The 27161-nt window shown below is 40.8% G+C and overlaps 1 protein-coding gene across 4 annotated transcripts in view; it reads left to right on the plus strand.

The window, feature by feature from the left end:
* RGS7BP (regulator of G protein signaling 7 binding protein) overlaps nt 1-27161 on the plus strand; it is a 136825-nt gene that overhangs the window by 66804 nt on the left and 42860 nt on the right. For 3 of the 4 annotated variants that reach the window (XM_069096406.1, XM_069096404.1, XM_069096403.1), the window contains exon 3: nt 11106-11236. In XM_069096406.1, the coding sequence (XP_068952507.1) occupies nt 11106-11236 (131 nt within the window). Of the gene's footprint in view, nt 1-9527; nt 9862-11105; nt 11237-27161 lie in introns of those variants that run through there. The other variant, XM_069096405.1, reaches the window with a different exon arrangement.

Consider the following 27161-nt stretch of genomic DNA (forward strand, 5'->3'; position numbering starts at 1 on the left):
CCTTTTTTTTTTTTTTTTTTTTAAGCAATCGGGGTTAAGCAACTTGCTCAAGGTTACACAGCCAGTTATTTCTGGGTGTGGTACTAAGTATCTGAGACTGGATTTGAACCCAGGTCATCCCAACACTGGAGCCAATGCTCTTACTTGCTGAGCCATCTGGCCACCCCTAAGCAATTGGGGTTAAGTAACTTGCTCAAGGTTACACGGCCAGGTGTTTCTGGGTGGGTGCTAAGTGTCTGAGCCCGGATTCGATCCACAAGTCATCCCGACAGTGCTCTTACTTGCTGTGCTACCTGGCCACCCCCCCCTACCCTTTTCTCTGGAAGAGAAACAGAAGGCACAAATTCTTGGGGCACAAGAGGATAAATGCGGACACTGGTTCCTCCCTGATGGTAGAGAGGTCTTGGCCAAAACAAGTATGAGGCAGGTACTGCAACACTCTCCAGGCCTATCTACCTTAGCATAGCAATTGGTAGACGGCTGCCTTGTTTGTTGAAGGACAAATAAGTTCTCCCAGGCTCCAGCTGGGGGAAGGCCCCCTGGAATTGGGCCATTCAAGAGTATACAGGCAGATTTTACAGAACTGCCTCCATTAGGCTGCCTAAAAACACTTGCTGGTGATCGCCTAACCTCTTGGGTGGAGGCATTCCCCATGCCTTGGGCAACTTCGAAGGCAGTTAGCTGAATCCTGCTTGAGCAAATCATTCCTAGATATGGGATGGTGGAGAGGATAGACTCGGACCAGGGGACACATTTCACTGCCAGGGTTTTTAAATCTCTGGCCCAGACCTTAGAAATTACCTGGGAGCTACACATTCCTTGGCACCCTTCCTTTTCTGGCAAGGTGGAAAGGATGAGTCAGGAAATAAAGAGACAGCTCACTAAATTGATAATTGAAACCCAACTACCATGGACTAAGTGCCTCCGGCTAACCCTTGTCAAGATTAGAACTAAGCCTAGGAGAGACATTGAACTATCTCCTTATGAACATCCATATCCTGGGGGGAATGAAAAAAAAAAACTGGGATCCTATATTGGAATGCAAAGACAAATTTCTTAGAAATTATGTACATGCTTTGGTAAAACATCTCCATGCTTTACAGAACAAAGGCTTGATTGTTCAAACTCTGCCACTGGGGTTCCCAGTGCATCAGTACCAGCCTGGAGATTGGGTATTGATTTGGATGTGGAAAGAGAAAAAGCTTACCCCATCTTGGGAAGGACCTTTCCAGATCCTGTTGACTTCAGATATGGCAGTCTGGACTAAAGAACATGGGTGGACACACCATACCTGGGTAAAGGAACTCGTGAATCCTGCTGTTGAATGGACTGTTGATCCGGAAGATTGGGGGAACTGAAGTTGCATCCTTTGTGAAGGCCACTGCCTATAGGCTGAGCTCATGAGCCCTGATACCTTACCTATAGTAACTCCTTTTCTGCTTATAACTATACTAGTGGTTGGAATCCTTGTTTGTGTTTCTACCCCTTTTGCATAATTCTTTTACTTATAACAAGAGTGTAATACCATGGGATTTACTTTAACTCTGCTTCTGGTCAGTATACCCTTTGTCCAGCTAGCCCGCATTCCCTGAGTACTCAAAGAGAATACGAAAAACAGTTTTGATTACTAGAACAGTCCAGCACACTTTGTCCAAAATGATAAGGCTAGAAGAGACAGCTGCGTTAAAAGGATTATGGTGGACCCCAATTGACCAAGAGGACAGGCCTAGTCCTGAGCGTCTAGAAACTAAGGAAGATGAGATTGTAGAAGGGGCTTATCAGCAATGGTGCAAGAAGTTTTCAGGGAGTGAAAATGAGAGGAGAGACTGAGTGAGAGAAGTGAAAACTTCTCAGACTATGCTCTAAAATCTAGTAAGGCTTTTTGTGGGAAACAGGCCCAAGTTCCCCTTCACCAGGAGATCATATGATTTACAAGGCCTCAAAACTCAGAGCAGTAGGGAGTCACCCCTCTCCTCAGTGACACCTCAGCATAAGATATACCAAATAAGGACAGAAGTGCTTTCTCAAATGTACATTGGATGGTCTACTGTTTCTTTGTTCTGGTACTTGAGGTAGATTGCTGTGCTTAGATTGTATACCTAACTCACAGTACTAATGAGATTGTTATAAAAAGTGGGGACTTGGACATAGTTGTTGTGACATAAGCATTGGTTTCCTGAGACACCTCACTTGTACCTCTGCTGTGGCTAAATTCTGTGAAACAGCTAATGTCTGTTAATGATGGGGAGCTTACAGCTGCTTTCATCCTGAATTTTGTCATCCCTGTGTCCCCACTGAGGACTGGTGCTGAGACTTCTCCATGTTAAAAGAAAGCTGAGGAATCACATGGGGTGATGCTGTAGAGGTTGAGATCAGTGTCAGATTGAAAGCTGGAAGGGGTCCTTACAGAGAAGCTAGCCCAATCCCTTCATTTTACAGATGAGGAAACTGGACTGAGTTTGCTAAATTGGGAAAGTTTGCAATAGTAAGATATCAGTTCACCTTGATATAGGTGTCAGGAAAGAGAGTTTATTAGAATATTTGCATAGCAAACTGGGGGCCTAGGGCAGGAGCATTACCTGGGAACTAAGGAGTAGATTGGCTACGAAGCATTCTTGAGATCCAAGGGGTATATGGAGTCAATAGTCTGAGGTCTGGTGAGGATTCACCAAAACCGAGTGTACAGCATTGTCTGAGCAAAAGCACAGATAATTCATTCGTAGTCTGTAATATTTAGCAAGATGAGTGTGTATGCATATTCCAGATAGGTGAAGCTAACTATATCCTCCATATTCCTCTGAATGAGCTTGTGCTGTGGACTACTTCCCACCCACAAGGGAGGAAATAATTCTGCAACCAATGACAGACATATTTCATCAACCTAATGGCCTCTTTATTTAACTGAGGATTATGGTGGAAGCTGTCAGCCCATGTTAAAAATGACAATAGATAATTTTGAAAACTAGAGACTAAACACAAATATAATTTATTACTTTGCAACACTCAATAACATAATTTTGATATGCAGAGCCTTACTTTAGTTCAATTTAATTCAAAAGATAGGGGTATAGGATTTGGAGTTGGAAGGTATTATAGGCACCATCTAGTCCATCTCTTTCATTTTATAATTGAGGGAACTAAGGCCTAAAGAGACTAATTGACTTTATTCAACAAACACATTATAGTGTCATGCACAGCACAGAACTAGGGACTAGGGAAAATAAATGGTTAAGCTAAGACATGTCCCCTGCTTTTATGGAGCTTACCCTATCCAGTAGGTGGGGGTGGGGTAGAGAAATGACATATAGATAAGTGTAATCCAAAACAATACATGATAAATGCATTCAGAGTATGTAAATGCTGCAGGAGATGTGAACAATGGGAGAGTTATTTATGCCCAAGAAGAAGCAGGTCATGTTTCCCATAGGCTTAATGAAGACAATAGCCACCAGCCAAATAAATGTGCCATAAAATTGGAAAATACAATGTCAAAACAAGGAATTTCTACCAGACAATATTTTTAATAGATATAATAGATATTTAATAGATATTACTGGGTTCACACACTCAGGAGTATTGTGGAATCCTTGGTGTTTATTGCGATTGGGATATCATGTAGTAGTCTTACAACTAAGTCCCATGATGATCCTAAATTCATAGTTTTAAAGTCTTAAAAGTGGAAAGGAATTTAGAGGTCATCTAATCTAACCTCCTCCTTCTATTGATGAGAAAAGTAAGGCCCAGAGAGGCATAGTAATTTGCCCAAAAGTAATGCAGAAAGTTAGTGGCGGAGTTGTAATGCAATGTTCCAGTAGTCAGTATTGTGGTCTGTTAGTTTTTTTCGCTGTACTGTACTACACTCTGAATTATGCTTTGTCGAACCAGATAATATCGCAGTTATTTTTCAAGTTTCAATTAAATTTTCAATGTTTTATAATCACTTATATAAATTTAAAATTTGAACCACCAAACAAATATTTCAGAAAAGTCACTCTTCCCTCTGGAGTAGCAAAATAGATACAACTCAGAAGGCAGCTAGGTGGCACAGAGGTGGTCCCAGGCCTGGGGTCAGGAAAACTCATCTTTCTGAGTTCAAATCTGGTCTTAGATGCTTACTAGCTGTGTGACCTGGGGGCAATCACTTCACCCTGTTTGCCTCATTTTCCTCATCTGTAAAACAAGCTGGAGAAGGAAATGGCAAACCACTCCAGTATCTCTGCCAAGAAAACCCCAGATGGGGTCAGGAAGAGTCAGACACAACTAAACAACAATAAACAACAACAGATGCTCTCTGAGGTCCCTTCCAGCTCTGAATCTGTGATGCTATGATTCTATGTTTCTTTGACTGATTGCCAACAATTAATAAAAAATTTAATTTGTTAGGTCTGCTGATTTTTTTTCTGGATTCAAATCATAGAAATATTATTACAATTGATCCTCAGCTTCCTTTGCTAACAAAGATGCAATTAACTTGTCTACTTCTTAATAAGTTTTATTAAGCCACTGTAATAAAATATTGGCTCTTACTTCCTAATAGCCATTTGACTGAATTAAATGACCCTTGTTCTGGTGGCTCTCCATAGACTGAAGCCTTGTATTGCAAGGCCTTTTTGAAAGGTAAGACCAGAAGTACTGTAATGTAAAGTTGCCTTCTAGCTATGGAAGTTGTTTCAGTGTCCAGAAGAAAGCTCTGGAGTCTAATTTTATTTTCACATAAAAGATTCCTTAGATATTGTAATTTGGCCCCAGGAAATCCCAAACCTTTCCATTATCATCCAAAACTTCTCTTCCACTGTCCCTGCATTAACCTTATCTGACATCCTGTAAATACCAGAGCTGCAGAACTGTTCCCACTGCTTGAAAATGTCTCTTAGAGCTTCTGCCTCTACTATAAGGGGTCTGTCTAGTAATCCACTTGACAATTTATTTCTCCTTCATGAGCTTAGAGGAAATCAGTGGCAACAATAAATCTTTAGACTGAGAAAAAGGAATTGTAGATGGCCAGAAATTAACCCAGTGTGATAGTAATGGCAATTAAAGATTCCCCTGTACTGGCTTGGTTTTCAAATTGATTGTATTAAAACCCAGAGTTTGTTAATCCCACCTGTGGGATGGGCTTGTTGATGTGAAAATAAAGTCCTGAAGTGGGAGGAGCTGGTGACGTAGATTTGGAGAGACACTGGAGAGAGGCGGAAGATCTTTTTTGGAAGCAGCACCTCGTGGAGAGAGAGAGAGACTAAGAGGATTGCTGGTGGCCGCTTTGAATTGCCCTGGACTTTTGAGACCTGCCCCCTGAGCTGCCAAGGACTGAGGAGACATGGCTGTTTTGCTGGTACTTTGTCTGTCTGTTTTGATGTTATTTTGCCAGATTTGTCCACTGGTGAAAGACTGTCCTGTTGAAGAAGTCCTGGAACCTGGCATTTGGTTAAGAAGGCCTGAGACTGTCCTGCAGACAGAGAGTGAATACTGTCCACTGGTGAGGGACAGTACTGTTGTTGCAGGGGTCTGGAGACTGTCCTGCAGACAGAATGAATACTGTCCACTGGTGAGGGACAGTACTGTTGTTGCAGGGGTCTGGGAGCCTTTCTGTTGGTTCAGAAGCCCTGAAGAAGGATTTTCTTGTTGTATGTTTACAGAAATCCTGGGAGAGGGCTTTGCTAATGTGTTCAGGGGTTCTAGGGCTGTTCTACAGACAGAGGATAAATTCATGAAGGGACTGGCAATGTATCTTATGGCCTTGCTAAGCCTTGTCTCTCCAGGAACTAAGATTGCTGAGAACTTGCCTCGTGTCAAGATGAAGAAAAGACCTCCATTTGGGTATTAAGTGCTGTGTTTAAACTTGATGTAACTGGGGTAGATTCAATTGTGATCCAGGGGTGGGGAACTTTTGACCTTTTTGTGTTCTATGGTTGAGCAAATGAATGTATTTTACTTATGTTTGGAAACTAATCTCCATTTGAGAAGAGGGGCTTTGTGGTGGACTTAATTAAGGTATAGCCTAGGGGTGGAGAAGTATTTAGAACAGAGACTTTGTAATTGATTGAATGATTGGAAGGTCCTGGGGTGGGGTAGTACTTGGAGATTATTTAATCATACTTAGTAAATACTGTATTTTGAATGATGTCATGTTTTGATCTTCTCTGTTCTGGGTTTGTTACTGAATAAAATAGAGAGCACCTATGCTGGTATTTCGAACCTGGGAAGTTGCCTTTGCTTGGTATTACATTACACCCAGTACAGTTTATTAACTAGAAAAAAACTTTTTTTGTTTAATTTGGTGCTGCTCATTAGTCATTCTTCTTTCTATTTCAGTTTTCTAAGACATAAAAAAATAACATTTTCTGCAAAACATCACAGCAAATATTTCTTACTGATTTCAGACCAAAAGGTCATAGATTTATAGATCTAGAGGTGGAAGGGACCCCTCTCATTTTACAGAGGAAATTGAGGTCCAGACATAACCAAGGTCACACAGGTAAGCTTCAGAGGCAGGGTTTGAACTGAAGTCTTCTTGCTCCAGAGCCCAGTGTTCTTTCCATTGTACCATGCTGTCTATTTTTTAATGTAAAGCAGCTGCATTGATTTCTATTGGGTAGATTATGCTTTGGGTTGGACATACTCAGCCCTATTTCTTACTCTAAAATCTAGGTGCTGTGTAAAGATTCTGTGCAGTAGAGGGGGATGTGTCTGAAGCAGCATCATGAACCCAGCCAGGTCTTCCTGATTTCCTAGTTCAGTGCTCTATCCTTGAAAGCAGGGACTTTTTTTTTCTTTCTTTTCATCACCAACACTTAAAAGTGTTTGGCATATGCTTAATAAATGCTCATTAACTAGATAGCTATGTGATGCCTCCTCTTCTCTAAATTTCATCTGTAATTTTTTAAAAAATTATTCATCCATGTAGGGAGTTCTTGATGTGGAACTCCCTCCACTGGTATAGGTCAGCACCTTCTTTCCAATATGTCCTTAGAGTTTCCTGGGACATTGAGGGATTGAGTGACTTACCCAGAATCCCACAGCTATTATGTGTGAGATATCTCTGATAATAATTATTTATAATAAATAAACTATTTCACCTCTATTTTCCTCATCTTAAAATGATACATAAAATATACTGACTGTCTAGATGCAATATAAATGGATAAGGTAATTTTTACCTGCAAGATGTTTTCAGTATTATCTGTATTGTCTATTTTAGGGACTGTCCACTAAACAACTCCACTGCCTCAGTGTGGTGTAGAGGTCAAACACTGACCTTGGAACCCTAGCAATGGCACTTCTTACCAATCTGGAATGCTTTTGTCTTTGGGCCTGACAATGAACCTTTTAGTCTGAAACTAGTCTAGCTAAACTCAGAGAGGCAGCCAGATGGCCCAGTGGGTTGGATCAGGAAGACCGGAGTTCAAATATGGCCTCAGACAATTCCTAGCTGGTTGAAACTGGGCAAGCCACTTAACCTCTCTTTGCCTCAGTTTCCTCATAAAATGGGAATAATGGTAGTACCCACCTTCCATGTGGTTATGAGGATCAAGTGAGATAATATTGTCAAAAAGAACTTAGCACTATGCCTGAGACATATGCTTGTTTCCATGCTTCTTCATCTCCAGAAGACTGGTCACCAGCTAATGAGTGTTTTTGACTGCACCAAATCATGAAACCACCCACTGATGAATGGAGGCACTATGGTGGTCAGTGGTTGGCATGTCCCTGGTGATGAAATTGGAGATCTTCTGAAGTACTGAATTATGTTTTAGGAAAAGAGCTCCTAGAAACATGTTTTTTAGTTCTTAGAAACAGTAATATTTCATTGCTTAATATGTTATTATCCTGAGCTACTGAGTGTTCCCCATCATATTTACAATATATCCAGCAGTTTCTATAGCATCTGTGTACATGCAGTAAAATGAGACAATATACAACATGCTTTAAATTCCTTTGCACCAGCCCAAAAAATAGTTCTACACGGAAATGACATAAGCAGCCGCTTGAGGGGACCTTATTTGAAGAGCACTGAAAGGTCAGCCTGCCGAAAAATATGCCCCTTTGGAAGCAGCAAGATACAAGGAACAAGCACTGGCTCTGAGAACTGGATTCAAATCCTGTATCTGCCAATAATTATCTTTGTGATCTTGGACAAGTCAATTTTCCTCCCTCCTGGGTCTCCATTTCCTCATCTGTAAAATGAGGAAGTTAGATCAGCCAGTCTCCTATGAGCCCCCTCTAGCCAACCTTTGAGTTTAAGCACAGCCTCTTGAATACCCCTGTTAAAGTTCTGATATATTAATTAGTACATTAATCATGATTACTCACTATCATTTCAGAGAATAATAAGGCCCTGAGAAAGGGATTCAGGGCAAATGAATTTAGGTGGAGCAAATCGAAGATGGTCAGGGAAGATTAAGAGCATGTAGCCCTGCAGTGGACAGCTGGACAGCAGCTGGAAGGCCCTTCACGCTGGCACCTAATCACAGAAATGTTGAAAGGGAAAGGCATTGAAAGAGAAAGTGGGACATTTCACCAAAGACATTTTTGCCTGCTTCAAAGTCTTGCCTAGGGCAGTACTTCCAAGACAGAACTGAGAGAGGAAGCTGCTCTGATTCTGTTCAGCTGGAGGCAAAGCAAAGGACTAGATGGGATGTAGTTATGTTGAAGTACCTGTCTCTCCCACAGTTGGCTCACTCACTACATCCTCCATCACACACTCAGCTATGGACAGGTCCATTTTCCTGACTTATGTAATCAGATGGTTTTCCGGAAGCACTTTTCCTCATTTCTTAAATGAGCATTGGAAATCAGAATTAATTATGATTGCGAAGTGCTGCATAAGGACCAGCTATTCTCCCACTCTGGCTTTTTCCTTAGGAGACAGCCTCCAGAATTTAGAAAAACATATACACCATCTTTTTCAAAATAATTACATCTGATATCTTGCCACTGACCCACTTAAGGCAGAAGACAAATCTAGCTCCTGCATTATTTAATTAAACATGGTCAGCATTTTCAGATGAATGGCATTGAGAAATGAAGATGCAATCTAAGCAGAAATGTGGTCCAACTAACCTTTGAGCTTTCTGCCCTTTCCCCCACCACCCCCCTCTTATATTTAACTTGTGTTCTTTTGCTTTATTTTGAAATATAAAATTTTGTAGGAATGAAAAATTCTTTAAAATACCGCTTCCCCCCCCTTTTCCCCCCCCCCCCATTAGTCCAAATGTTTTACCTTACCCATTTAATTTTTTTGGTCTGGATCTGTGATTTCATCCTTATAGAGATTTCTCATTTTGCAAATTTCTTCCAGGACTAGATTTCCAAGTTAGCTGCAACTAGATATTAGGGAACCCTCCGGTCTTCCTGACTCCAAGGCCAATCCTGTAGCTGCTCAGTCATGCTGTCACTCTTTTTTTAATATTCCATTTTTCTTTTATAACTAATTAACTAATTTGGGGGTTTACATTTTGTTATGACTGAAACACTTCCCAAACAGCACTTATATAAATTCACTGACAAATTGCATTCCTCAAAAGGTTCAACAAGACTGCCTAATAGTAAGATTGTAGCTGCCGGTACACTTTGTACTTTTGTCTCTGGCCAATTAACAGAAAAGAAGAGTTGTTGACTAAGAGGCAGAGTGGAGTAATGGGTATAGAGTAAGGAAACCTGAATTCAGGCTCTTCCTCTGTCACCTACTGGATGTAAACTTATCAGGGGAGGAGAGGTCCATCTGACTGAGTAGTGGGAACTTTCTCATTGTGAATGAAATATATCAGTGAAAACAGTGAAAAAATAAAATCAGAAGGGAAGCCTATCATACTTGTCTTAGATGGTCACAAGGATTTCAGCACAATGTCCTGGATTATTTCTGTAAGTAAATTCACTATTTATATAGCTCAATTTTACTAATCAATATTACCAGAATTTTTTCTTTAATCTCCTTCCCTCCCCTCTCCCCTACCTTCTTTTCCCTCCTTCCCCCAGCCTCTCTCCTCCATCCTTCCCGTTTCCCCTTCCTTCTTTTCTCACTTTTCCCTTTCCTTCCCTTTTCCCTTCTCCTTTGTCTTCTCTCCCCTTCCCCCACCCCACTCTTTTTTTTAACAAAGAGTATGTTTCAATTAAAACAAACATGTTACAAATGGTTGACCATAAAGGAAAATAGTTTGGAAAGCACCTTAATCTTGGTACAAGTAAATTCATGTCTTCACTTTCTGGTCATGTGATTTTAAAGGAACTTTGTGTTGAAAATCACCATAATTATTTTCAATTAAATTCAACAAGCATTTATTAAATGTCCAAAAACACTGGGGCTACAAAGAAAACAACAAAAACAGAAGAGACCTTGCTCTCAAGCAGCTTACATTCTATTGGAAGGATACTTTTGAGTAAATATCTCGTTTTAGATACATATGATAATTTGAGGGAGGAGAAAACACTGAGAAATAAAGGATTCTAGAAAAAATTTCCTGTAGGAAGCTGCTGAGCTAACCTCTGAAGGAAAATAAGTAATCTGAGAGATAGAAATGAGAAGGGAGTATATTCCAACTCTGAGGGACAGCTTGTACCAGTGGGCAGAAGTGAGAGGTATGTCAGGTTCTGGGAACATGCAGTAATTCATAGCTGGAATATAGAATATGTGAAGGGAAATAAAAAGAAATATGGTTAGAATAGTATAGTATTGTCCAAAACTTGATTCTACTTCGTTTAGTTGGGGATAGGGCAGGGGGAACATCTTCACAAGTGGTTCATGAAAGGCTAGGGGATTTTTCAAGATTAGAGTTTGTGTTTGCTTATTTTTTTAAAGTATGGAAATGTGTGTTGACAGGTTTAGAATGTCTGGGTATGTAAATTATTTAAAACCTTTATGAGTTTAAATTTCCTATATTACTGCAGGGAGAAAAGAAACCCTTGGGATGCTTGTTTAAGGAGCTGTTAGTCAGAAGGGCACTTTAAGTGAGAAATGTGTCAGCAGTATTTGTTTGCAAGACTGGGTACTATAGATTAAATGCTTTCAGGAATTCTCCTTGTGTAACACTTCTCTCTTGAGTGGGGCTGGAGTTTGATAAGTGAAACCTTAAGGGTATTAACAGCTTTCCACCTTCTTTTTGTTACAGCCCAGAAGATGGTGAGATACATCCAGAAATCTGCAGACTTTACATCCAGTTGCAGTGTTGCTTAGAAATGTACACCACAGAGATGCTAAAATCCATATGTCTGCTAGGATCTCTTCAGTTTCATCGGAAAGGTATCTCATTTCACAAATTGCTAGAAATGCAACTAAATTTGTTACTAAAATACAAATCATCCATATACAGCATCATTTGAGCTCTCAGACCCTGTATATGGTGATAAGAGTGGATCCTACCCACTCCTAATTGTAATTATAAGGACAAACTATCAGTTGCAGGCTACCAGCACATACTGGGAAGAGACCTAAATTACAAGTCTCTCCAAGTATTCGGCCTTATATATAGATATACTGATTATATAATTATTGGGCTTTATTCTCCCACCACTGTGTATATAGACATAGAGACACAACCCCATTGACTCCATGAAACATTCCATGAAACTTTTTAGAGGTTGGTGTGCCATTTTCCAGAATGGTCTATATCATTTTGGGGTAATTATATACCAGTGACACACAAAAAAATAGCATGAGGAGTGGTGGTCAAGAGAAAATGTGGAAGATTCAGCCATTCTTTCATTCATTCTTTTACTTAACGATTATTTGAGGACATTTAAATGTAAAAGAGAGCAAAGTATTGACAGAAATTACAAGAAATGTACCCCCTCAATTATACTCTCCACCCAAAAAGCTGCCAATCAGGTTTAAGTCATATTTTGGGTCAACATTCACTCAAATCCAAAGATTTTGAGCCTCTGCCTTTGTCTCTTTTACCAAACCAGCAAGAAGCTACACTTGTTCAATAGACAATTAAACAACATAGGGAAATCAGTAAAACCACACACACACACACACACACACACACACACACACACATACAGGTATATCTTCCAATGAACTCATATACCACCAGTGGTAATGGAAACATGAAACATTTGACTAGGGACATTCTTGGAAGAGGCATGTGGGCAAAGGGCAGCACGAATACTAGGGTTAGATCCAGGAGAATTTGACTTGGCCACTTACTATCTGTGTGACAAGTTACTTAACTTTTCTGGACCTCAGTTCTCTAGTCTTTAAAATAAGGATATTGGACTAAAAGACCTCTGAAGTCCTTACTAGCTAGAAGACTATGGTCCTAACCAAAGCCATGCATGTTTGTAGGGCAGCAGCTCAGCTGAAGCCTGGCGACGGAGGTAATCAGCTGTTTGAGTGAACTCAATAAATGATGTGCTGCAACATGGGCTACCCTCTGTTGTGCTGCTTCATATAAGTCAAATTTTCAAGGGGAAAATGGACTCTAACATGAAGAATGAGTAATCTGGAGTTCTTGTTCCTGGGACCTGATGGCCTTTTCCCATTTCCCTTTGCTCTTTGGAGAAAATGTACTCTCTGATGCTGTAACTTCAGTTCTCTTGGTTGGGCTTCTATCTTATGCAGTACCCACGTAGCCCCTCCCCCATAGCCGTACCTCCCTTAGCCACACCCATCCAGTTTTCTGAAAGCCAGCCCAGGACCTTAGGCTGTTTTTTAAACTGCTTTCTTTCTGCCTTTAGGCTACTCCTTAGATTCGGTCTGCTCTTTGAAGTTATATTGAGAACATTCTCTTTGAGACTCCTTTCCATTTCAGTCACTTCTCTGATTGCTGCCCAGGGGTCATGGGTCAACTCTGTAATTTTATTGGAAAAAGACAGCAGAGGCAGGGGCAGAGTTAGTGACTGCCAACAAAATCACTGCTCTCCCCACAGAAGCATAAGAGATAATCCCTACCAGGATCAGAGTTCAAAGAAAGAGAAACCAGTGGGGGAGGGGGAGCAGGGAAGTCATGGAAAGGTATGGGGAAGAAATGGAATGTGACTTGCATCCAGGAGGATAACTAATTATTTGAATTAGAGGAAGCACATTCCAGGGATGAGGAGGAAAGGGGAAGGACAGAAGGGCTTTTGGTATGAGCAAAGACTTGGAGTAGAAGAGAGTATGATGGTTTGAAGGTACTGTGGAAAGACCTTCCTATACATGGATTGAGGGATTTGTATTGAGGAATAGCTGAAGAAAACTTTTAATGGTTAGGTTGGGGTCAGATTACAGAGAGTTTTGTGTGCCATTTGAGGAACTGGACTCAGGTTGTCAGTGTCTATAAGTTGAGGAATGTGAATATAGAAAAAAAATCTATACTATAAAACATGTCAAAAAAATTTTTAATGAAAAAGAAACCCCTCAAAGTCATATGCTACTGTATATATAGGGGACAGCGAGGTGGCACAGTGAATAGAATGCCTGACCTGGAGTCAGGAAAACTCATCTTCCTGAGTTCAAATCTGGATTCAGACACTTCTTAGATTTGTGGCCCTAGCCAAGTCACTTAACCCTGTTTGCCTCAGTTTCCACATCCGTAAAATGAGCTGGAGAAGGAAATGGCAAACCACTCCAGTATCTTTGCTAAGAAAACCCCAAATGAGATCATGAAAAGTCAAACACAACTGAAAAATGACTTAACAACAACCACCACCTTGTATATCTATGCAAATATCTTCTCTTAGACTGTGTGACCTTAAATAAGTTATTCAGCTGAGGTCCCTCCTTGGGCCTCAGTTTCCTCATTTGTAAAATGAGAGGGTTAGACTGGATGGCCTCTGGACGATGACCTAGACTGGTCCTCCCAAAATCTAGATATATGATCCCATAATTCTAGGATTTCCGCCATCCTCCTCTTCTTCATTGTCAAAAGCAACAACAGATATTTAGTGGTTTCCAACTATGTACAGTCACATCTGTATCCCTGGCTTCTGAACAACCACAAATCCAAAAGTTGGAGGTATGAGGTGAGTATTAAAAAGCCCCACAAATAATGATACCAGTCCTGAGCCAAAGATCAGGTAATCAACAGGCAATTTTTTCAGCACAAACTATGAGCTGATCTCCATGCTAAATTCTAGATACAAAGAAATATAAAGTTCTTGCCCTCAAGGAGCTTATATTCTACCATAGGGATGAAGCCCATTCCTGGAGGCAGTGGACAGGGAAAGAAATATTTATCTAGGCCATCATAGGGGTTGTGAATGGAGCCATAAGGCAGTAAATTGTCATTTCCTTCCTACTAGCATGTAATGATTTAACACATGCATTAATGAATAAATGAAAAAGGATTAATTAAGCACTTACTATATGCCAAGTACTGTGCTAAACAATAAGGAAAGAGGAGGAGGAGAGGAGAGAGAGAGAGAGATGGATGGATATAAAAGCAAGACAATCCTTGCTCTTTCACTGAGGGAGACAACATTTATGGAAGAATTTATCTGTAGGACAGATAGAAAGATCCAGGGGTCCGTGGGATCTTGAGCCAGGGCAGATGGCAAGGCCCAGAGAGCCTTCGGATACATTTCTAAAGTAGATGGCATTGTGGTGGTGAGGGTGGCGTGGGGGTTGGGGAGGGAGGTCTGAAGGTACAATAGCTGAGCAGATGGTACAGTCTGGTGGTCCCTAGGGAGCAATGGCAGGACAGATGGTAAGGCCAGGTGGTCCTCAATCTTAATGAAATGATTATAGTTGGTGTTTCTCTGCTTACTGAATTGTTGTGAACAGCTATATCCACCCTGTAGCTGCAGGGCTAGAAAAGCCTAGGCTCATGACTATGGTGGAGAAAGGAAGGGCCTACATGTAGGAGAAAAGTGGGTGCTCTGGGTACCTTCCTGTGGGAGTGGGATGAGTGTTCAGTAACCATTTGGTGGGGGATCAAGGGTACATGATGTTGACAGGAAGGTTGAAGAGAAGGGGAGTTTCCAGGGAAATCTGAGCAAGTCCAGGACAGGGAAAGGAAAAGGAGGGGTTCTCCACTTTCTATTTCATTCCTTTCTCTAATTTCCATAAATATCAATTTAATTAGTATTCCTTGGTCAGGAGGCAAAAAGTGTGTGTTTGGGGATAGAGGTGAAGAGGAGAAATACATACATGGAAAGCAGAGACCAGAATGTTCATGCTGGTTAGTCCCAAGTGTCCTGATGGATGGCCCGATGGAATGGAACATTATCTGGGAATCTGGGGTCTGGCAAGAAATAGTGGGAGGGGGTAAGGGTTGAATCAACCTCCAATTCAGGCATCTTCACTCTGGAATAAGTCACAGAGCTGGGAAAATTTACTGCTTCCTTCCCCAGTCCTCCCCCCCCCTCCCCAGGCCTCCAAACGCCAGAGAACCTTCTTAAGGAGAATGTGTAAGGAATAAAGCATGTTTACCTGTGTATACATCCAGCTTTTTAGCCACACCTTCATATTGACACCAATTATAGTCAGAATCTTCATGTTCTAATACAAAGGCCATGTACATAGATAGGTATGTATGTATATGTGTTCATAGGCCTCCACAATGGTGACTTGTATTCATACTTGTTTGTTTAATATGACCCTCTACTCATGTCAGCATGAAGCTTGGATGTTTGGCTGATCTCACTGGTGAGAGACAGACAGGACTTTCTATCTGGGTTATCATGTCAGTGCTGACCCTTCAGTGGAAGTCTCTTCCTAGGCTAGTTGAATGAATGTCTCTGTGATTGATAATATGGTTGTGGCCTAGAGGCAAATGACAGAATGACATAAGGGTATGAAGCAGCTCCTTCCTGGGTGCAGTTTTTTTGGCATGAAAGGTTTAAAAGAATGATTATAGAAATTGCAATTGAGGGAAAGAAATGAGAATAATCTTCTGGTGGGTGAGCAAAAATGATTTATTTAGCAAATTAAGTCTTTATTTAATAACTTCTAAATTAATTGTGGTAAGCTGCATTTCCCTGACTTGGGGACTCTCTACAAACTCCAGGGAGTGCCATTCATTACTAGTTCTCCACACCTAAAAAAAAAAATGGTATTTTCCAATTATTTCCTCATACAAGAAAGAATTTAAAAGGTTGTCGTGTGGGGTTTAATTTTTCTCCCCTACCACAACCCACCCTATTTGTAACTTCCCTTCAGAGCCTCACTTGTAATAAACCAAACTATCATTTTGAGCTCTCCATAAAATAATAGGAACATATATGTGTAGGGAAAAGGGACATCTGAGACCATCCAGTCCACACCCAGGATCCATTTCACTCTACACCAGGTCGGAAGGATTTCAGACTTACTTCCTCAGATCTCTGAGGTACTTTTCCCTTACTGAAGGTGTCAGAGAGTTGGCAGTGGGGACAGAGGACAGTTAGAGGATATATGTAAGTGTTTTGCAAACCTCATAGCACTATGTTATTAATGTTTGTTGGGGAACAGAGAACCTCAGCGTTGGGGAGAAAATATATCAGAAAAAGAAGCTATCACCTACCTGAAGATGGCATACTGTCCAAAATCCTAGAGTGTTCCCTCCACTAACTTAGCACAGCTTACCCCACCCCCTTTTTACATTTTCTTGAGTAACAGCCTCAAAAATTCATCATCCAATTGATGACCAACCTCCTCCAGAACCTCTCCAGGCTTAGGTAGGCAACAGTCTGACATCAGACCCATATATGATGCCTTTCCAACTTGCTAGGCCAACTTTCGTGACCTAACTGCTTTCATTCCATTGGCCATGGCATTTGAGAACCTAGGGTTCTGCCACAATGAAGCAAAGAAGTAGGAATTTAGTAGAGCAAAATAGAAATTTCTTAAAAAAAAAAAAGTAATAATTTCCCTGGGGAAGGCATGGGGAGAGCTACATTTCCTTTGTCCCATTAGACAAGAGTAGACAGAGCACTAGAGTTTTACCTATACTATAGGAACATAAATAGACCTTGAATATACTTTTATTTTTTTGCTTTTTGGAGGGCAATTGGGGTTAAGTAACTTGCCCAAGGTCACACGGCTAGTTTTTGTGTTAAAGTCTGAGGCTGGGTTTGAACTCAGGTCCTCCTGACTCCAGGGCTGGTGCTCTATCCACTGTGCCACCTAGCCGCCCCTCAGTTCATCTTTTTCAATTAACAAGTGTTTACTTTCTCTCCCATTGTACAAAAAAGAAAAAGAAAATCCTCATAAAATATGCAGTTATGTTTTAATTTTTGTTGTCATCATTTTAAACTCAAGAAAAGATTATATCTCTTTATAATACTGGACTGTCTGAAAATGACACCAGTGAGGTAAACTAAAATGTTTGGGCTTAAAACTAAGTGTGGATTCATACAAACCTTTCTACCTAAGGAGTGAAGGAGGGAAGACAGTCTAGTGTTTGTGAGCATAAAGTTAGCTTTCTCACTGTGGTTCTCTAGCTGGGTGATTATGAACAAAAGACCATGAATTTTTATTGCAAAAAGGTTGTGATAGTACAAAGTAGATGCATGTACTTACAACACTTTTACTTAAAGGGCAAGTATCTGATAGTCTCACCTGTATGAAACACAGCCAATTAACAGTAATGAGATTAAAACAGCCTCTGAGCAGCTTTTTTTTTTTTTTAACAAATAGGTATCATAACAGTCCAGTGACTAAAGCTTCTGTGCTTTTAGTCATAGGATGTCCTTTGAGCCCTCATTTCTACTCTCTTTGATGACTGCAATCTTAATGCCAGTAGGCCAGGAGTGTTACATACATCTCCACCCTTTCCCTAGTGTTCTCCTGTCCCCTTAGGAGGTTGGGGATGGGATCCCTCCTCTTTGCCACTGGCTCAATCCCCTACTAAGATGCTCCTTCTTAGGAGTCTAAGCAACCCAGTTCCATTTAACTATTTAAGTAAGATTAGCTTTTACAAAAGAATATTTTCCCCAAAGGTACTGCAAGGACATATATACCAACATTTCAAAGTCCACCCTACCCCCAAATACCACTTTGGGCTCTGGGGAGAGAGGGGATTGCAGGTGTTATGGTTCTCATTTTATAGATCTAGGAAGCCAAAGTTCAGAGGGGTTATGGGGTCAAACTTACCTCCTTTTTTGCAACATGATTTTTCACATTTTATCATTTGTCCTGTCATGGAGGTTCTGTAAAGAACTGAGAACTGAACAAGGTTCTTGCTCATGAGACCTCTTGGACTTAGCTTGTGTTTGCAAGCACAGGAATGGAAAGGAAATTGTGAATATGCCTAGTAGAAATATGGGTGATCATCATGAAATGTAACCAAGGCTGAGCAGTACTGTTTCATTGGAATTATTTTCTGAAGTAGTTGAAGGCAGACTTTCCAGATCTGAGCCTTGAAAGATCTTAGGAAGTTGCAGAATGGGCCTAACCAGCTACTTCAGGTTGATCATTTCAGAGTTTTAGGGACAATAAAACATACTTCATGTTCTCCAGGCCTTATGTTTGCTCTTTTTGAGGCCCTTCTGTCAGATTTGTGACCTTAATGAGAAGCAATAGAAAGTAGGAATTGTCTGTCATGAAATTAAAGTTTGTCAAAGTCCCTACAGGGCATCGAAGTGGCATAGTGGATAGAGAGCCAGGTGTGACATTAGGAAGATTCATCTTCCTGAGTTCAAATCTGGCCTCAGACACTTCCTAGCTGTGTGAATCTGGGCAAATCACTTAACCCTCTTTCCCTCAGTTTCCTCATCTGTAAAATGAGCTGAAAAAGGAATTGGCAAATCTCTTCAATATCTCTGCCAAGAAAACCCCAAATGGGATCACAGAGAGTTGGATACGACTGAAAATGATGGAACAAAAAAACCCCTTAAAATTAATGAAGCTATAAGTATGTGTTGAGCCATTTCTTTTCAGTCCTCATGTTTCTCATGACTAAAGCAATACTTCAGAAGATACATGCTTTCGTCCATATGATCACTCTCTCCATTGAAATAAATTGCAATTCCTTTGCTCCTTGGGAACAAGTTTCATGAGATGCTATGGTCAAAAAAAACTCTAAAACATTTTCTAAGTTGTAAATGTAGTATAAATAATAAAGTTTGTAATCAGTTTTACATCAGGCAGCTATACGTACATAAAAAGGTAGAGGTGTAGAATGGGGTGGGATGGGTAGTGTGCATGTGTGTGGGGGGAACAGATGGCCTGTCAGTTTCATCTAGTCCTTTTTGTTCTCATGCCTAAATTCATTTGCATGTCAATTGAGAATCTTGGGCAGTGAGAGAGCTTTGTCACCTCAGTTCCAGAATAGCTCCTATGAGATTTTAGAGGGCATTGTCACCAAAATTATTGTTGTTGTTGTTTTTGTGCGGTGGGAGGAGGCGGGGGAGGGGGGAAGAACAATCACAACCAGCAATTTAATAAGCCTTTAGAGGAATTTTCTAACATCAAGTCAATAGGTGCTTGGGTCCAAGGACCTGTTGCTGGCTCCAAGACAAAGATGCTCAAAAGAACAGACAGAGTTCTGGAGGCTCTTGCTGGCTTTTGCTGGTTGCCAGATGGGGGCAGTGGCAGCTAGCCCTAGCCACTACACTAACAATTAGCCAGTCTTTGTCAGTGAGAGGCTTTCTATAGCTACTGCACTGTAGCAGAGAGAAGCTGGCCACCAAAAGACCAGTTACCTAGACCAGGCAATGCAAGGAAGAGCTAGGAAATGATACCCAGTAGAGACAATGGAATATCCACTAGAGACTGGAGATGAGTGCCCAACTCAGAGCAGCATAATGACATTATGGTGGTTTTGCGCCATTGGGAGGTATAAAGGTATAAAGCCCTGGACATATGGGCTTCTTGCATGTGCCCCTACATGCATGTTCTCTGCTTGATATTTCCTTTGCATGTAGGCCCTCTGAATGTGTTCCATAGTTATACATGTTCTTTATATGCATGTACCATCCCCTGTTTATAGTGTGGTAACCTGTGAAAGAGTGGATAGCATGTGTTTATGAGAGAGAATGAATCTTCTCTTTTTATCTTATTTGCCATGCTGTTTAATTAAATATCTTTTTCTTTGAATTCATATGTTTGCTGACTGGCTAGTAAAAATACTCATGCTGTTGGGGGACCTCTAAGTATAATTTGAGGTAGATGCTAACCAAGAGGGTTCTTCAGACTAGAGAGGTTTCTAGGGATCCATGTGGTAGGGGGGCTATAAACATCATTCCTATTTTTTCCTGCCACTGTTCTTTTCTCCATTGCTACTAAGTGAATATGTCTATAATTACTGGCTAGATCTCCATGCTTATTTGTGTGGTTTTCTAGTTCATGTTCCTATCCTCAGAAAAACATTGAAAACATCAGCTGGTGCCACTACTATCTGTTCTTTCTGGTAGTGTCATTGGAAACTGGAGAATAACCTTCTGTATGTTCCCAGAAGCCTGCATGCATAATAATATGTACCAGATCTTTCCCTGACTGACAGGGCAGCCCTGATTGAGAATGATGGGAGAGCTTGTCACCAGTGGCCATGGATGGGCAGAAATCAGTAGAGGAAGAAATGGGCTTAGAGACTACAGCACAAGGATATTAAACTTCAAGAGAAGACTTGGGGGAATTAAGAGATGCAGCATCTTCAAGGCATTCAGAGGAGGGTGTTTTCTAATTCATAAATATTGAGGGAAGAAAACAACAGAAGAATTTCAGAAAAAATCAGTCACTGCCAGCTGAATGAATGACACTTCTTCAAGAAAGCAAGCAAACAAAGCAACAAAAAACTAAGGGATAGGGAAGATGAAGTACTCATGCAACTTATTGAGAGATTACACGAAAATCTGTGACTAAGGAAAAATCTATTTGGACGTGGAAATTGGGACCAGGAACTGAATTGAACTAGACATAATTTAGAAGGGAGAACAGCTCCCCTTATTTTCTCTCCCCCCCAAAAAAAACCTGTTTCTTAAAGGGGGCAGTATTGCCTTGAGGAGTCCATTCCCCTTCCTCCAAGATATGTAATAACAATAAAACTCATGTCACTGCTGTAAAGAAAAAGGGCAAAGGTTAGTCATTAGGAAGAAATTGTTCATAAGAGTTGTAAGATGCCAGCTAGCTTGTCTTGCCAGAAGTAGGGAGACAGTGGGATATTGGAGAAAGCCTTCCGTTTGACTGCCCCTCCTGCCACAGATTCACTGTGTGACCTTGACTATTTAAATCATGTAACCACTCAGCCTCAGTTTCCAATATCTGTAAAATGAAAGGGGTTGGAATAGATGCTCTCTAAGGTCTCTTCTAGCTCTCACACTGATAATCTCCGAAATGAAGAAAAGTCGTCTTAATTATCTTACTGTCATTGTTTTGGTATAACCTCGCCAAAAAGCAGGGAAGCAGTTTTAGGAGGTTTGGAGTTGAAAGGGACTTTTGAGGTGATCTAATCCAGTCTTATTTTACAGATGAGGAAATTGAGACAAGGCCAACAGAGATGAAGTGTCTTATGCAAGGTCACATATATAGAAAGTAGCAGAACTGGATTTCTCTGATTATTAACTTCACAAGTAGCTCCCTTGACCCCAAAACTTTAGGAAAATTGTTGTTTCCTATCCTGATCTTAGGGCCTATCCTGACCTGAGTGCTGGGTCTGGAGTCAGGATGATCTGAGTTCAAATACAACTTCAGACATGCTATGTGACCCTGGCAGGTCACTTAACCCTGTTTACCTGTTTCCTCATCAGTAAAATGAGCTGGAGAAGGAAATAGCAAACTACTCCTGTATCTCTGCCAAGAAAACTCCAAATGGGGTCACAAAAATCTGACACGACTGAAATAATGAGCAACAAAATCATTTTTATTATTATATTTCTTTGCTTATTAGTAGTCTCACCCAGAAAAGGATTCCCCCCTACTATTTTGGTGGGTACCTCTAGAAAAAATACTGTTACTAGGAAGCAATGTTGAAACAAAGAGAAAAAATCAAGTTGGGTGGTGTTTTGTTTATTTTATTTATGCCTTATCCTGCTACCTCATAGGCATTATGGGTAGAGCATATATGAAATTTATTTTGACTACTTCAAACTGTGATTAGTATATAAATTTTCCCTCTATATAGCAAAGGCACCTAGTGGTCACTCTCTATACTTATGAGTAGCTTCTAGAGGGAAAAGAAAGTCTTTGAACTAATTTTAAAGTGTGGGTACTGAGAGATTAGAATTTGTGATGACTATAGCTCCTCTCTGCCAATTAAGCAAATGATAATTACCCTCAGCACCTAATTATGGCTTCAGTGGAGCTCCCTCCTTTCTTCCTATAAGGTCCTGCTGAGTTGTCGAGGTTGAATAAGCCTGATTAGCTTGGTCTACCTGGATGCCTTTGGTACTTCACAAGATCAAAAAAAATTGCCAAAGAAACCAAGAAAAACGAGGCCAAAATAGTTCTTTCTTATTATGTCCAGACAAAATTTAATTTAAGAATCTGCTTTAATTTAATTACAATAATGTTAGGCAAAAACCCATACTTAAGGAAGGTTAGGCTACATCAGGTAAAAAGTGGTTTTGAAGAACTGCCCAGTGTTTTTCTTTTTCTTCTGAGTACTTTCTTTTTCTACTCCATCCCCCAGACTGCTGCCACACAGAGATACCCCAAGCACAGATCTGGCTGTGTCACTCTTCTGATCAAAAAAACTTCAGAGACTCCCTGTTATCTTTAGTATAAAGTAGAAACTCTTCTGTCATTTACAATTTGTTTCCAGCTTCTCTTTCTAGACTGATTACATATTGCTCTCTTTCACACATCCCACTTTCTAACCAATCTGACCTTCTGGTTGTCCCTCCCACATGTCCCTTCCTCTCCCATTTCCATGCCTTTCTACAGATTACGCCCCATGCCTGGAATGCAGTCAGCATCAGCTACAATCAGCAAATATTCATTAAGCACTTACTGTGTGCCAGGCACTGTGCTGAGCTGTGGGAATAATAATAACAGCTAACATATAGCACCTACTCTGCGTCAAGCATATAATGCTAAGTGCTTTACACATATCTCCCTGTGAGGTAATAAGGATAGCTAACATTTTATACAGGATTTGCTATGTGCCCCACACTCAGCCAAGCACTTTATCAATTATCTTATTTGATCCTCACAATAAAACTGGGAAGGACTTGCTTTTATTACTTACTGACAGGAAAACTGAGGTTGGTAGTCATTCGTTCTCAAACAGGACCAACATGACTGAGGTAAACAGAAAATAAATTACTTGCCCAGAGTCATGTAGCTAGTAAGTGCAGATTTGAACTCAGGTCTTTGTGACTGCACACCCAGGGCTTCTACCCACTGTGACAACGACCTCAGTATCAATATAAGCAGAAAGAAAGACAATCCCTGCCCTTAAGGGGCTCACAAAGGGGGTGGGGGCTGGGAAGAGATGGAGGTACTTTAGTCCCTGGGGTCCAGGGGTAGGGGCAGAGTAAGAGGGATGGTAGAGAAAATCCAGAGATTCAGAAGTACAGACTTGAGAGGATGGGAGACCTGACTAACCTGGGTGGCCATGGAAGTTCATTGAGGCATCTGCCAAGTAGGGGTGGAGGGTCTTCTCAGAGAAGGGCAGGGGTATGGTAAAACTCCCTGGGTGAAGAGGCTTCTGCTGCATGATAGAAAGTCAGAAGGGCAACCTGGGGAGCAATGTGCCCCTCCCCTCTGCTTCTTAGACCTTTTATGAGGAACCAGCTTCATCCTGGCCCTCCTCCCCCACTTATTAATGCCCTCCCCACCAAGAATATGCTGTGTATTTGCTTTGTATTTCCATTGTATCTTTATATTCCCAGTGTATGGCCCCTCCCAAACCCTTCCCCACCTCCCCACCCCAAATTTAAGCTCCTTGAGGGCAGGAATTGTTCCATTTCTGTCTTAGTATCTCCAGTGTCCAGTACAAAGTCTGAGTAGGATGGTGTATGATAAGAGTAGGTCTATCTACCCTAGAGTGGGCATTACATTTTCCTTTTCCCTTTACTCTTACCCAGCACATGAAGCTTATGTGTCCCTTCTCTGCCCTCATCCCCCACCTCCCACCCCCCAGGAGAGTAGGTGCTTAATAATGACTGTTGAATTGTTTGCTATGCAAGAAGTGAGATTGTGAATTTTATTCATATCATCGTCAGGAAATCTAAGCACCATTTTAAAGCAATTGGGTGACCGCAATCTTGATTTTGACCTTCCTTGTTTCATCCCATCGCCTTCAATTAAGGCAGCCTCTCTACCTGCCAGGAGTAATCCCAGAGGCTAGAGTCCTGTGGCCATGGGGTGGGCACTAAACACGGGACTTGTGGTTCCATCTTCCTCAGTATTCCCAAACCAGACTAAAATGTTTGACAAATATAATAAAAATAATGGAATTTAACAAAATAAAAAGAAATACACTTAGAACATAGATAATGTAAATATGTGGTTCTTTGAGTTGATAGGCAGCCAGCAGGGATCCTTATGGAGGGTTTAGTGTTTTTGTTTGAGTTTTAAGCCGCTGATATAGCAGACAAGAGGGTCGAGTTTCGATTCAGTGAGGCCTTTGTTCAATTCCTACTTAAGACCCTTATTAGCTGTGTGACATTGAGCAAGTTACTTTACTTCTCTGAGGCTTGGTTTCCTCATGTGAAAAATAGACATTTTCTTGCCCTCAAGAAGTACCTATGGTGCTAATCCATTGGTTGTTGTGAGGCAAATGAAATAGAATGTTTTGGAAGCTTTAAGTAATTTGCAAATGTCAATTTTGATGATGATGATGATTAGTATTCCCTGCAACCTAGGTGAGCTCATCATTTACCTCTCCTTCCTTCTTTTTTTCTCTTTCTATACCCTGTCACTGTGTCCCTGCCTGGTTATATTCCCCTTTTCAGAGACAGCATATCATGTCAAGTAACTGAGCTCCATTTAGAGTGTCTCCTCCCTCCCTCCTCTCCCTAGTGCCCATGAAAACATGAGCTCCCATTCCTCAAGATACTTCAGTGCCATGATCACAAATACACACATAATATTGTGTAAATGAAATGTAATCACAGCAGGGAAAGAATGGAGAAATGCCGAGACAAAGTTAGAAGTCAATTCAAAACCTACTGGGACCAAGGAAGCCCAAGATGGTCTAATGAGTAACAAATAAATCAGAGTCCTGGAAAATACAGAATGAACTCAGGCCCTGTGAAAAGAGCATTAGCTACAGAGGCCCCAGTGGATTCAGCATCTGATTAAGGGAGTTACAGGAACAGTATAAGGGAATATCTGAGTCAAATGAAAAAAGCACGCATTGCAAAGACTAAAATACATTTATAATGCAATAAGAGCATGGTGACAGGGAGAAAACAACAGCTCACAGAGAATTGGAAGACGTCATAGAAAATACACAAAAAGAGCCTTAATTTCAGTGCATATGTTGGAGGTGGGGAGGGGACAGCATGACCTGAAGGCAGTGAATAAGTCATAGTAATAATATCCCCTCAGAGCTCTACCTATCTTCCATGCTGTGAGGTGGGGAGAATGAAAAAATCAGGGAATGCTAGCCAAGGTGGATTGATACACTTTGGGGAACATGGGCTCCAAATTTAGTACTTGGGCAAAAGGACAGCTTCACAGTGAATCAGTCAACAGAATTTACTGAGCACCTACTGTATTCAGAGCACTGTATTGTCAGTCATGTTATAGATTTAAAGGACATAGAAGAAATATTCTTGACTTCAAGAAAATTACAATTCAATATTCAGCAATTAGGTACTAACAGCGCTATTGAATTCTGGATCCAGAAAGGATTTAATTTTATCTGAAGGAATTTCATTAAATTGAGGATGATTTTGCAAGAGAGCAAGGGTCAACCTCTATTTTAGCCCTGTGTGCTTCCAATGAAACTGCTATCTGGTACCACAGTGTGTTTAATGCATAGGGAGAGAGGAAAAGAAGATAGGAAGTAGAGAAGGAAGAGGGGAATAAGGAAGTAAGAGGGAGCAAGGAAGAGGAAGATGAAGAGAAAGAGAAGAGAAAAGAAGGAGGCAATGGATGCAGCCTGTTACCTCAGGTCCCACTCACATGGCATTGATATCATAGGTTAGAGTCAGGGGTGGGGAACCTGTGGCATAGAGGTCACATGTGCCCTCTAGGTCCTCAAGTGCAGCACTTTGACTGAATCCAGACTTCACAGAACAAATCCCCTTAAAGGATTTGTTCTGTAAAACTTGGACTCAGTCAAAAGGTCACACCTAGAAGGCCACATGTGACCTCAAGGCTACAGGTTCCCCATCCCTGGAGACACACCATGGGCTGATTCAGTCTGGTATGGAATCACAGAAATGAAATACAACAAATCAGTCCCATTTTTTAGTTCATCCTCAATGATATAGTTCTGGGTAGGGTCTTGGGATCTCTGACAGTCAGAGAGTCCACAAACCAGAATTTTAGTTCTAATATAATGGGGGACTTTAAGGAAGTTTCCTAGAACTCTGCTCCAATTTCCTCTTATTTAAAACCCTTATGTTAATCCCTAGCTCACATGAAGCACTGTCAGAATAATATAAGATCGAAGTTGTGAAACCACTTTGAAAGAATGTAAAAAATGTAAGAGGAATGTTCAAGGGCATATTCAATTCAATTCACTTAAAAATCTTGAATAAAATCCTGGGATATGTATAACCATATGCTAAGTACTGGGGATAAAATAATGAACAGTGATAGTCTTTTTCCAGAAGGAACAATGGTGCCATTGCATGATTGAATCGATATCTGTCAGGGTATCCCAACTTCCTGGCACATATATTAGGCTAGTTCTATCTCCCAAAGGCAAGAAATTGTCCTCATGACTTGAGCAACCTAAGACTCAAGCCAAGTAAAATAAATAAATATATAAATAGGCAAAATTTATATAGCACTTGCTATGTGTCAGGTACTGTGCTATCCATTTTACAAATATTATCTCATTTGATCGCCACAACAATCCTGGAAGGTAGGTGCTGTTATCCCCATTTTGCAGATGAGGAAACTGAGGCAAAGGGAGATTAAGCAATTTGCCCAGGGTCACAAATCTAGTAAGTATGTGAGGCTGGATTTGAACTCTGATCTTCCTGATTCCAGACCCAGTACCCTATATATCATGTCATCTTAGCTACTGAGTAGTTGTTTATTTGGACATAAAAAGGAATAAAAAGTCCAGCCCATTGGAATTGGGCCTTTCAGACTTGATAGAGGCCAAGGGAATCACTAGGCATTGCCTTCCTGATCTGATGCATTTCCATATGGAGATGAGAGGAGGAAGGTTGTCCACCTGAATTAAGTACATTTTCTT

The sequence above is a fragment of the Petaurus breviceps genome, unplaced genomic scaffold, assembly GCF_028583685.1.
Source record: "Petaurus breviceps papuanus isolate PSGF00001 unplaced genomic scaffold, PetGlider_PUasm1.0 229, whole genome shotgun sequence".
NCBI lineage: Eukaryota > Metazoa > Chordata > Mammalia > Diprotodontia > Petauridae > Petaurus > Petaurus breviceps.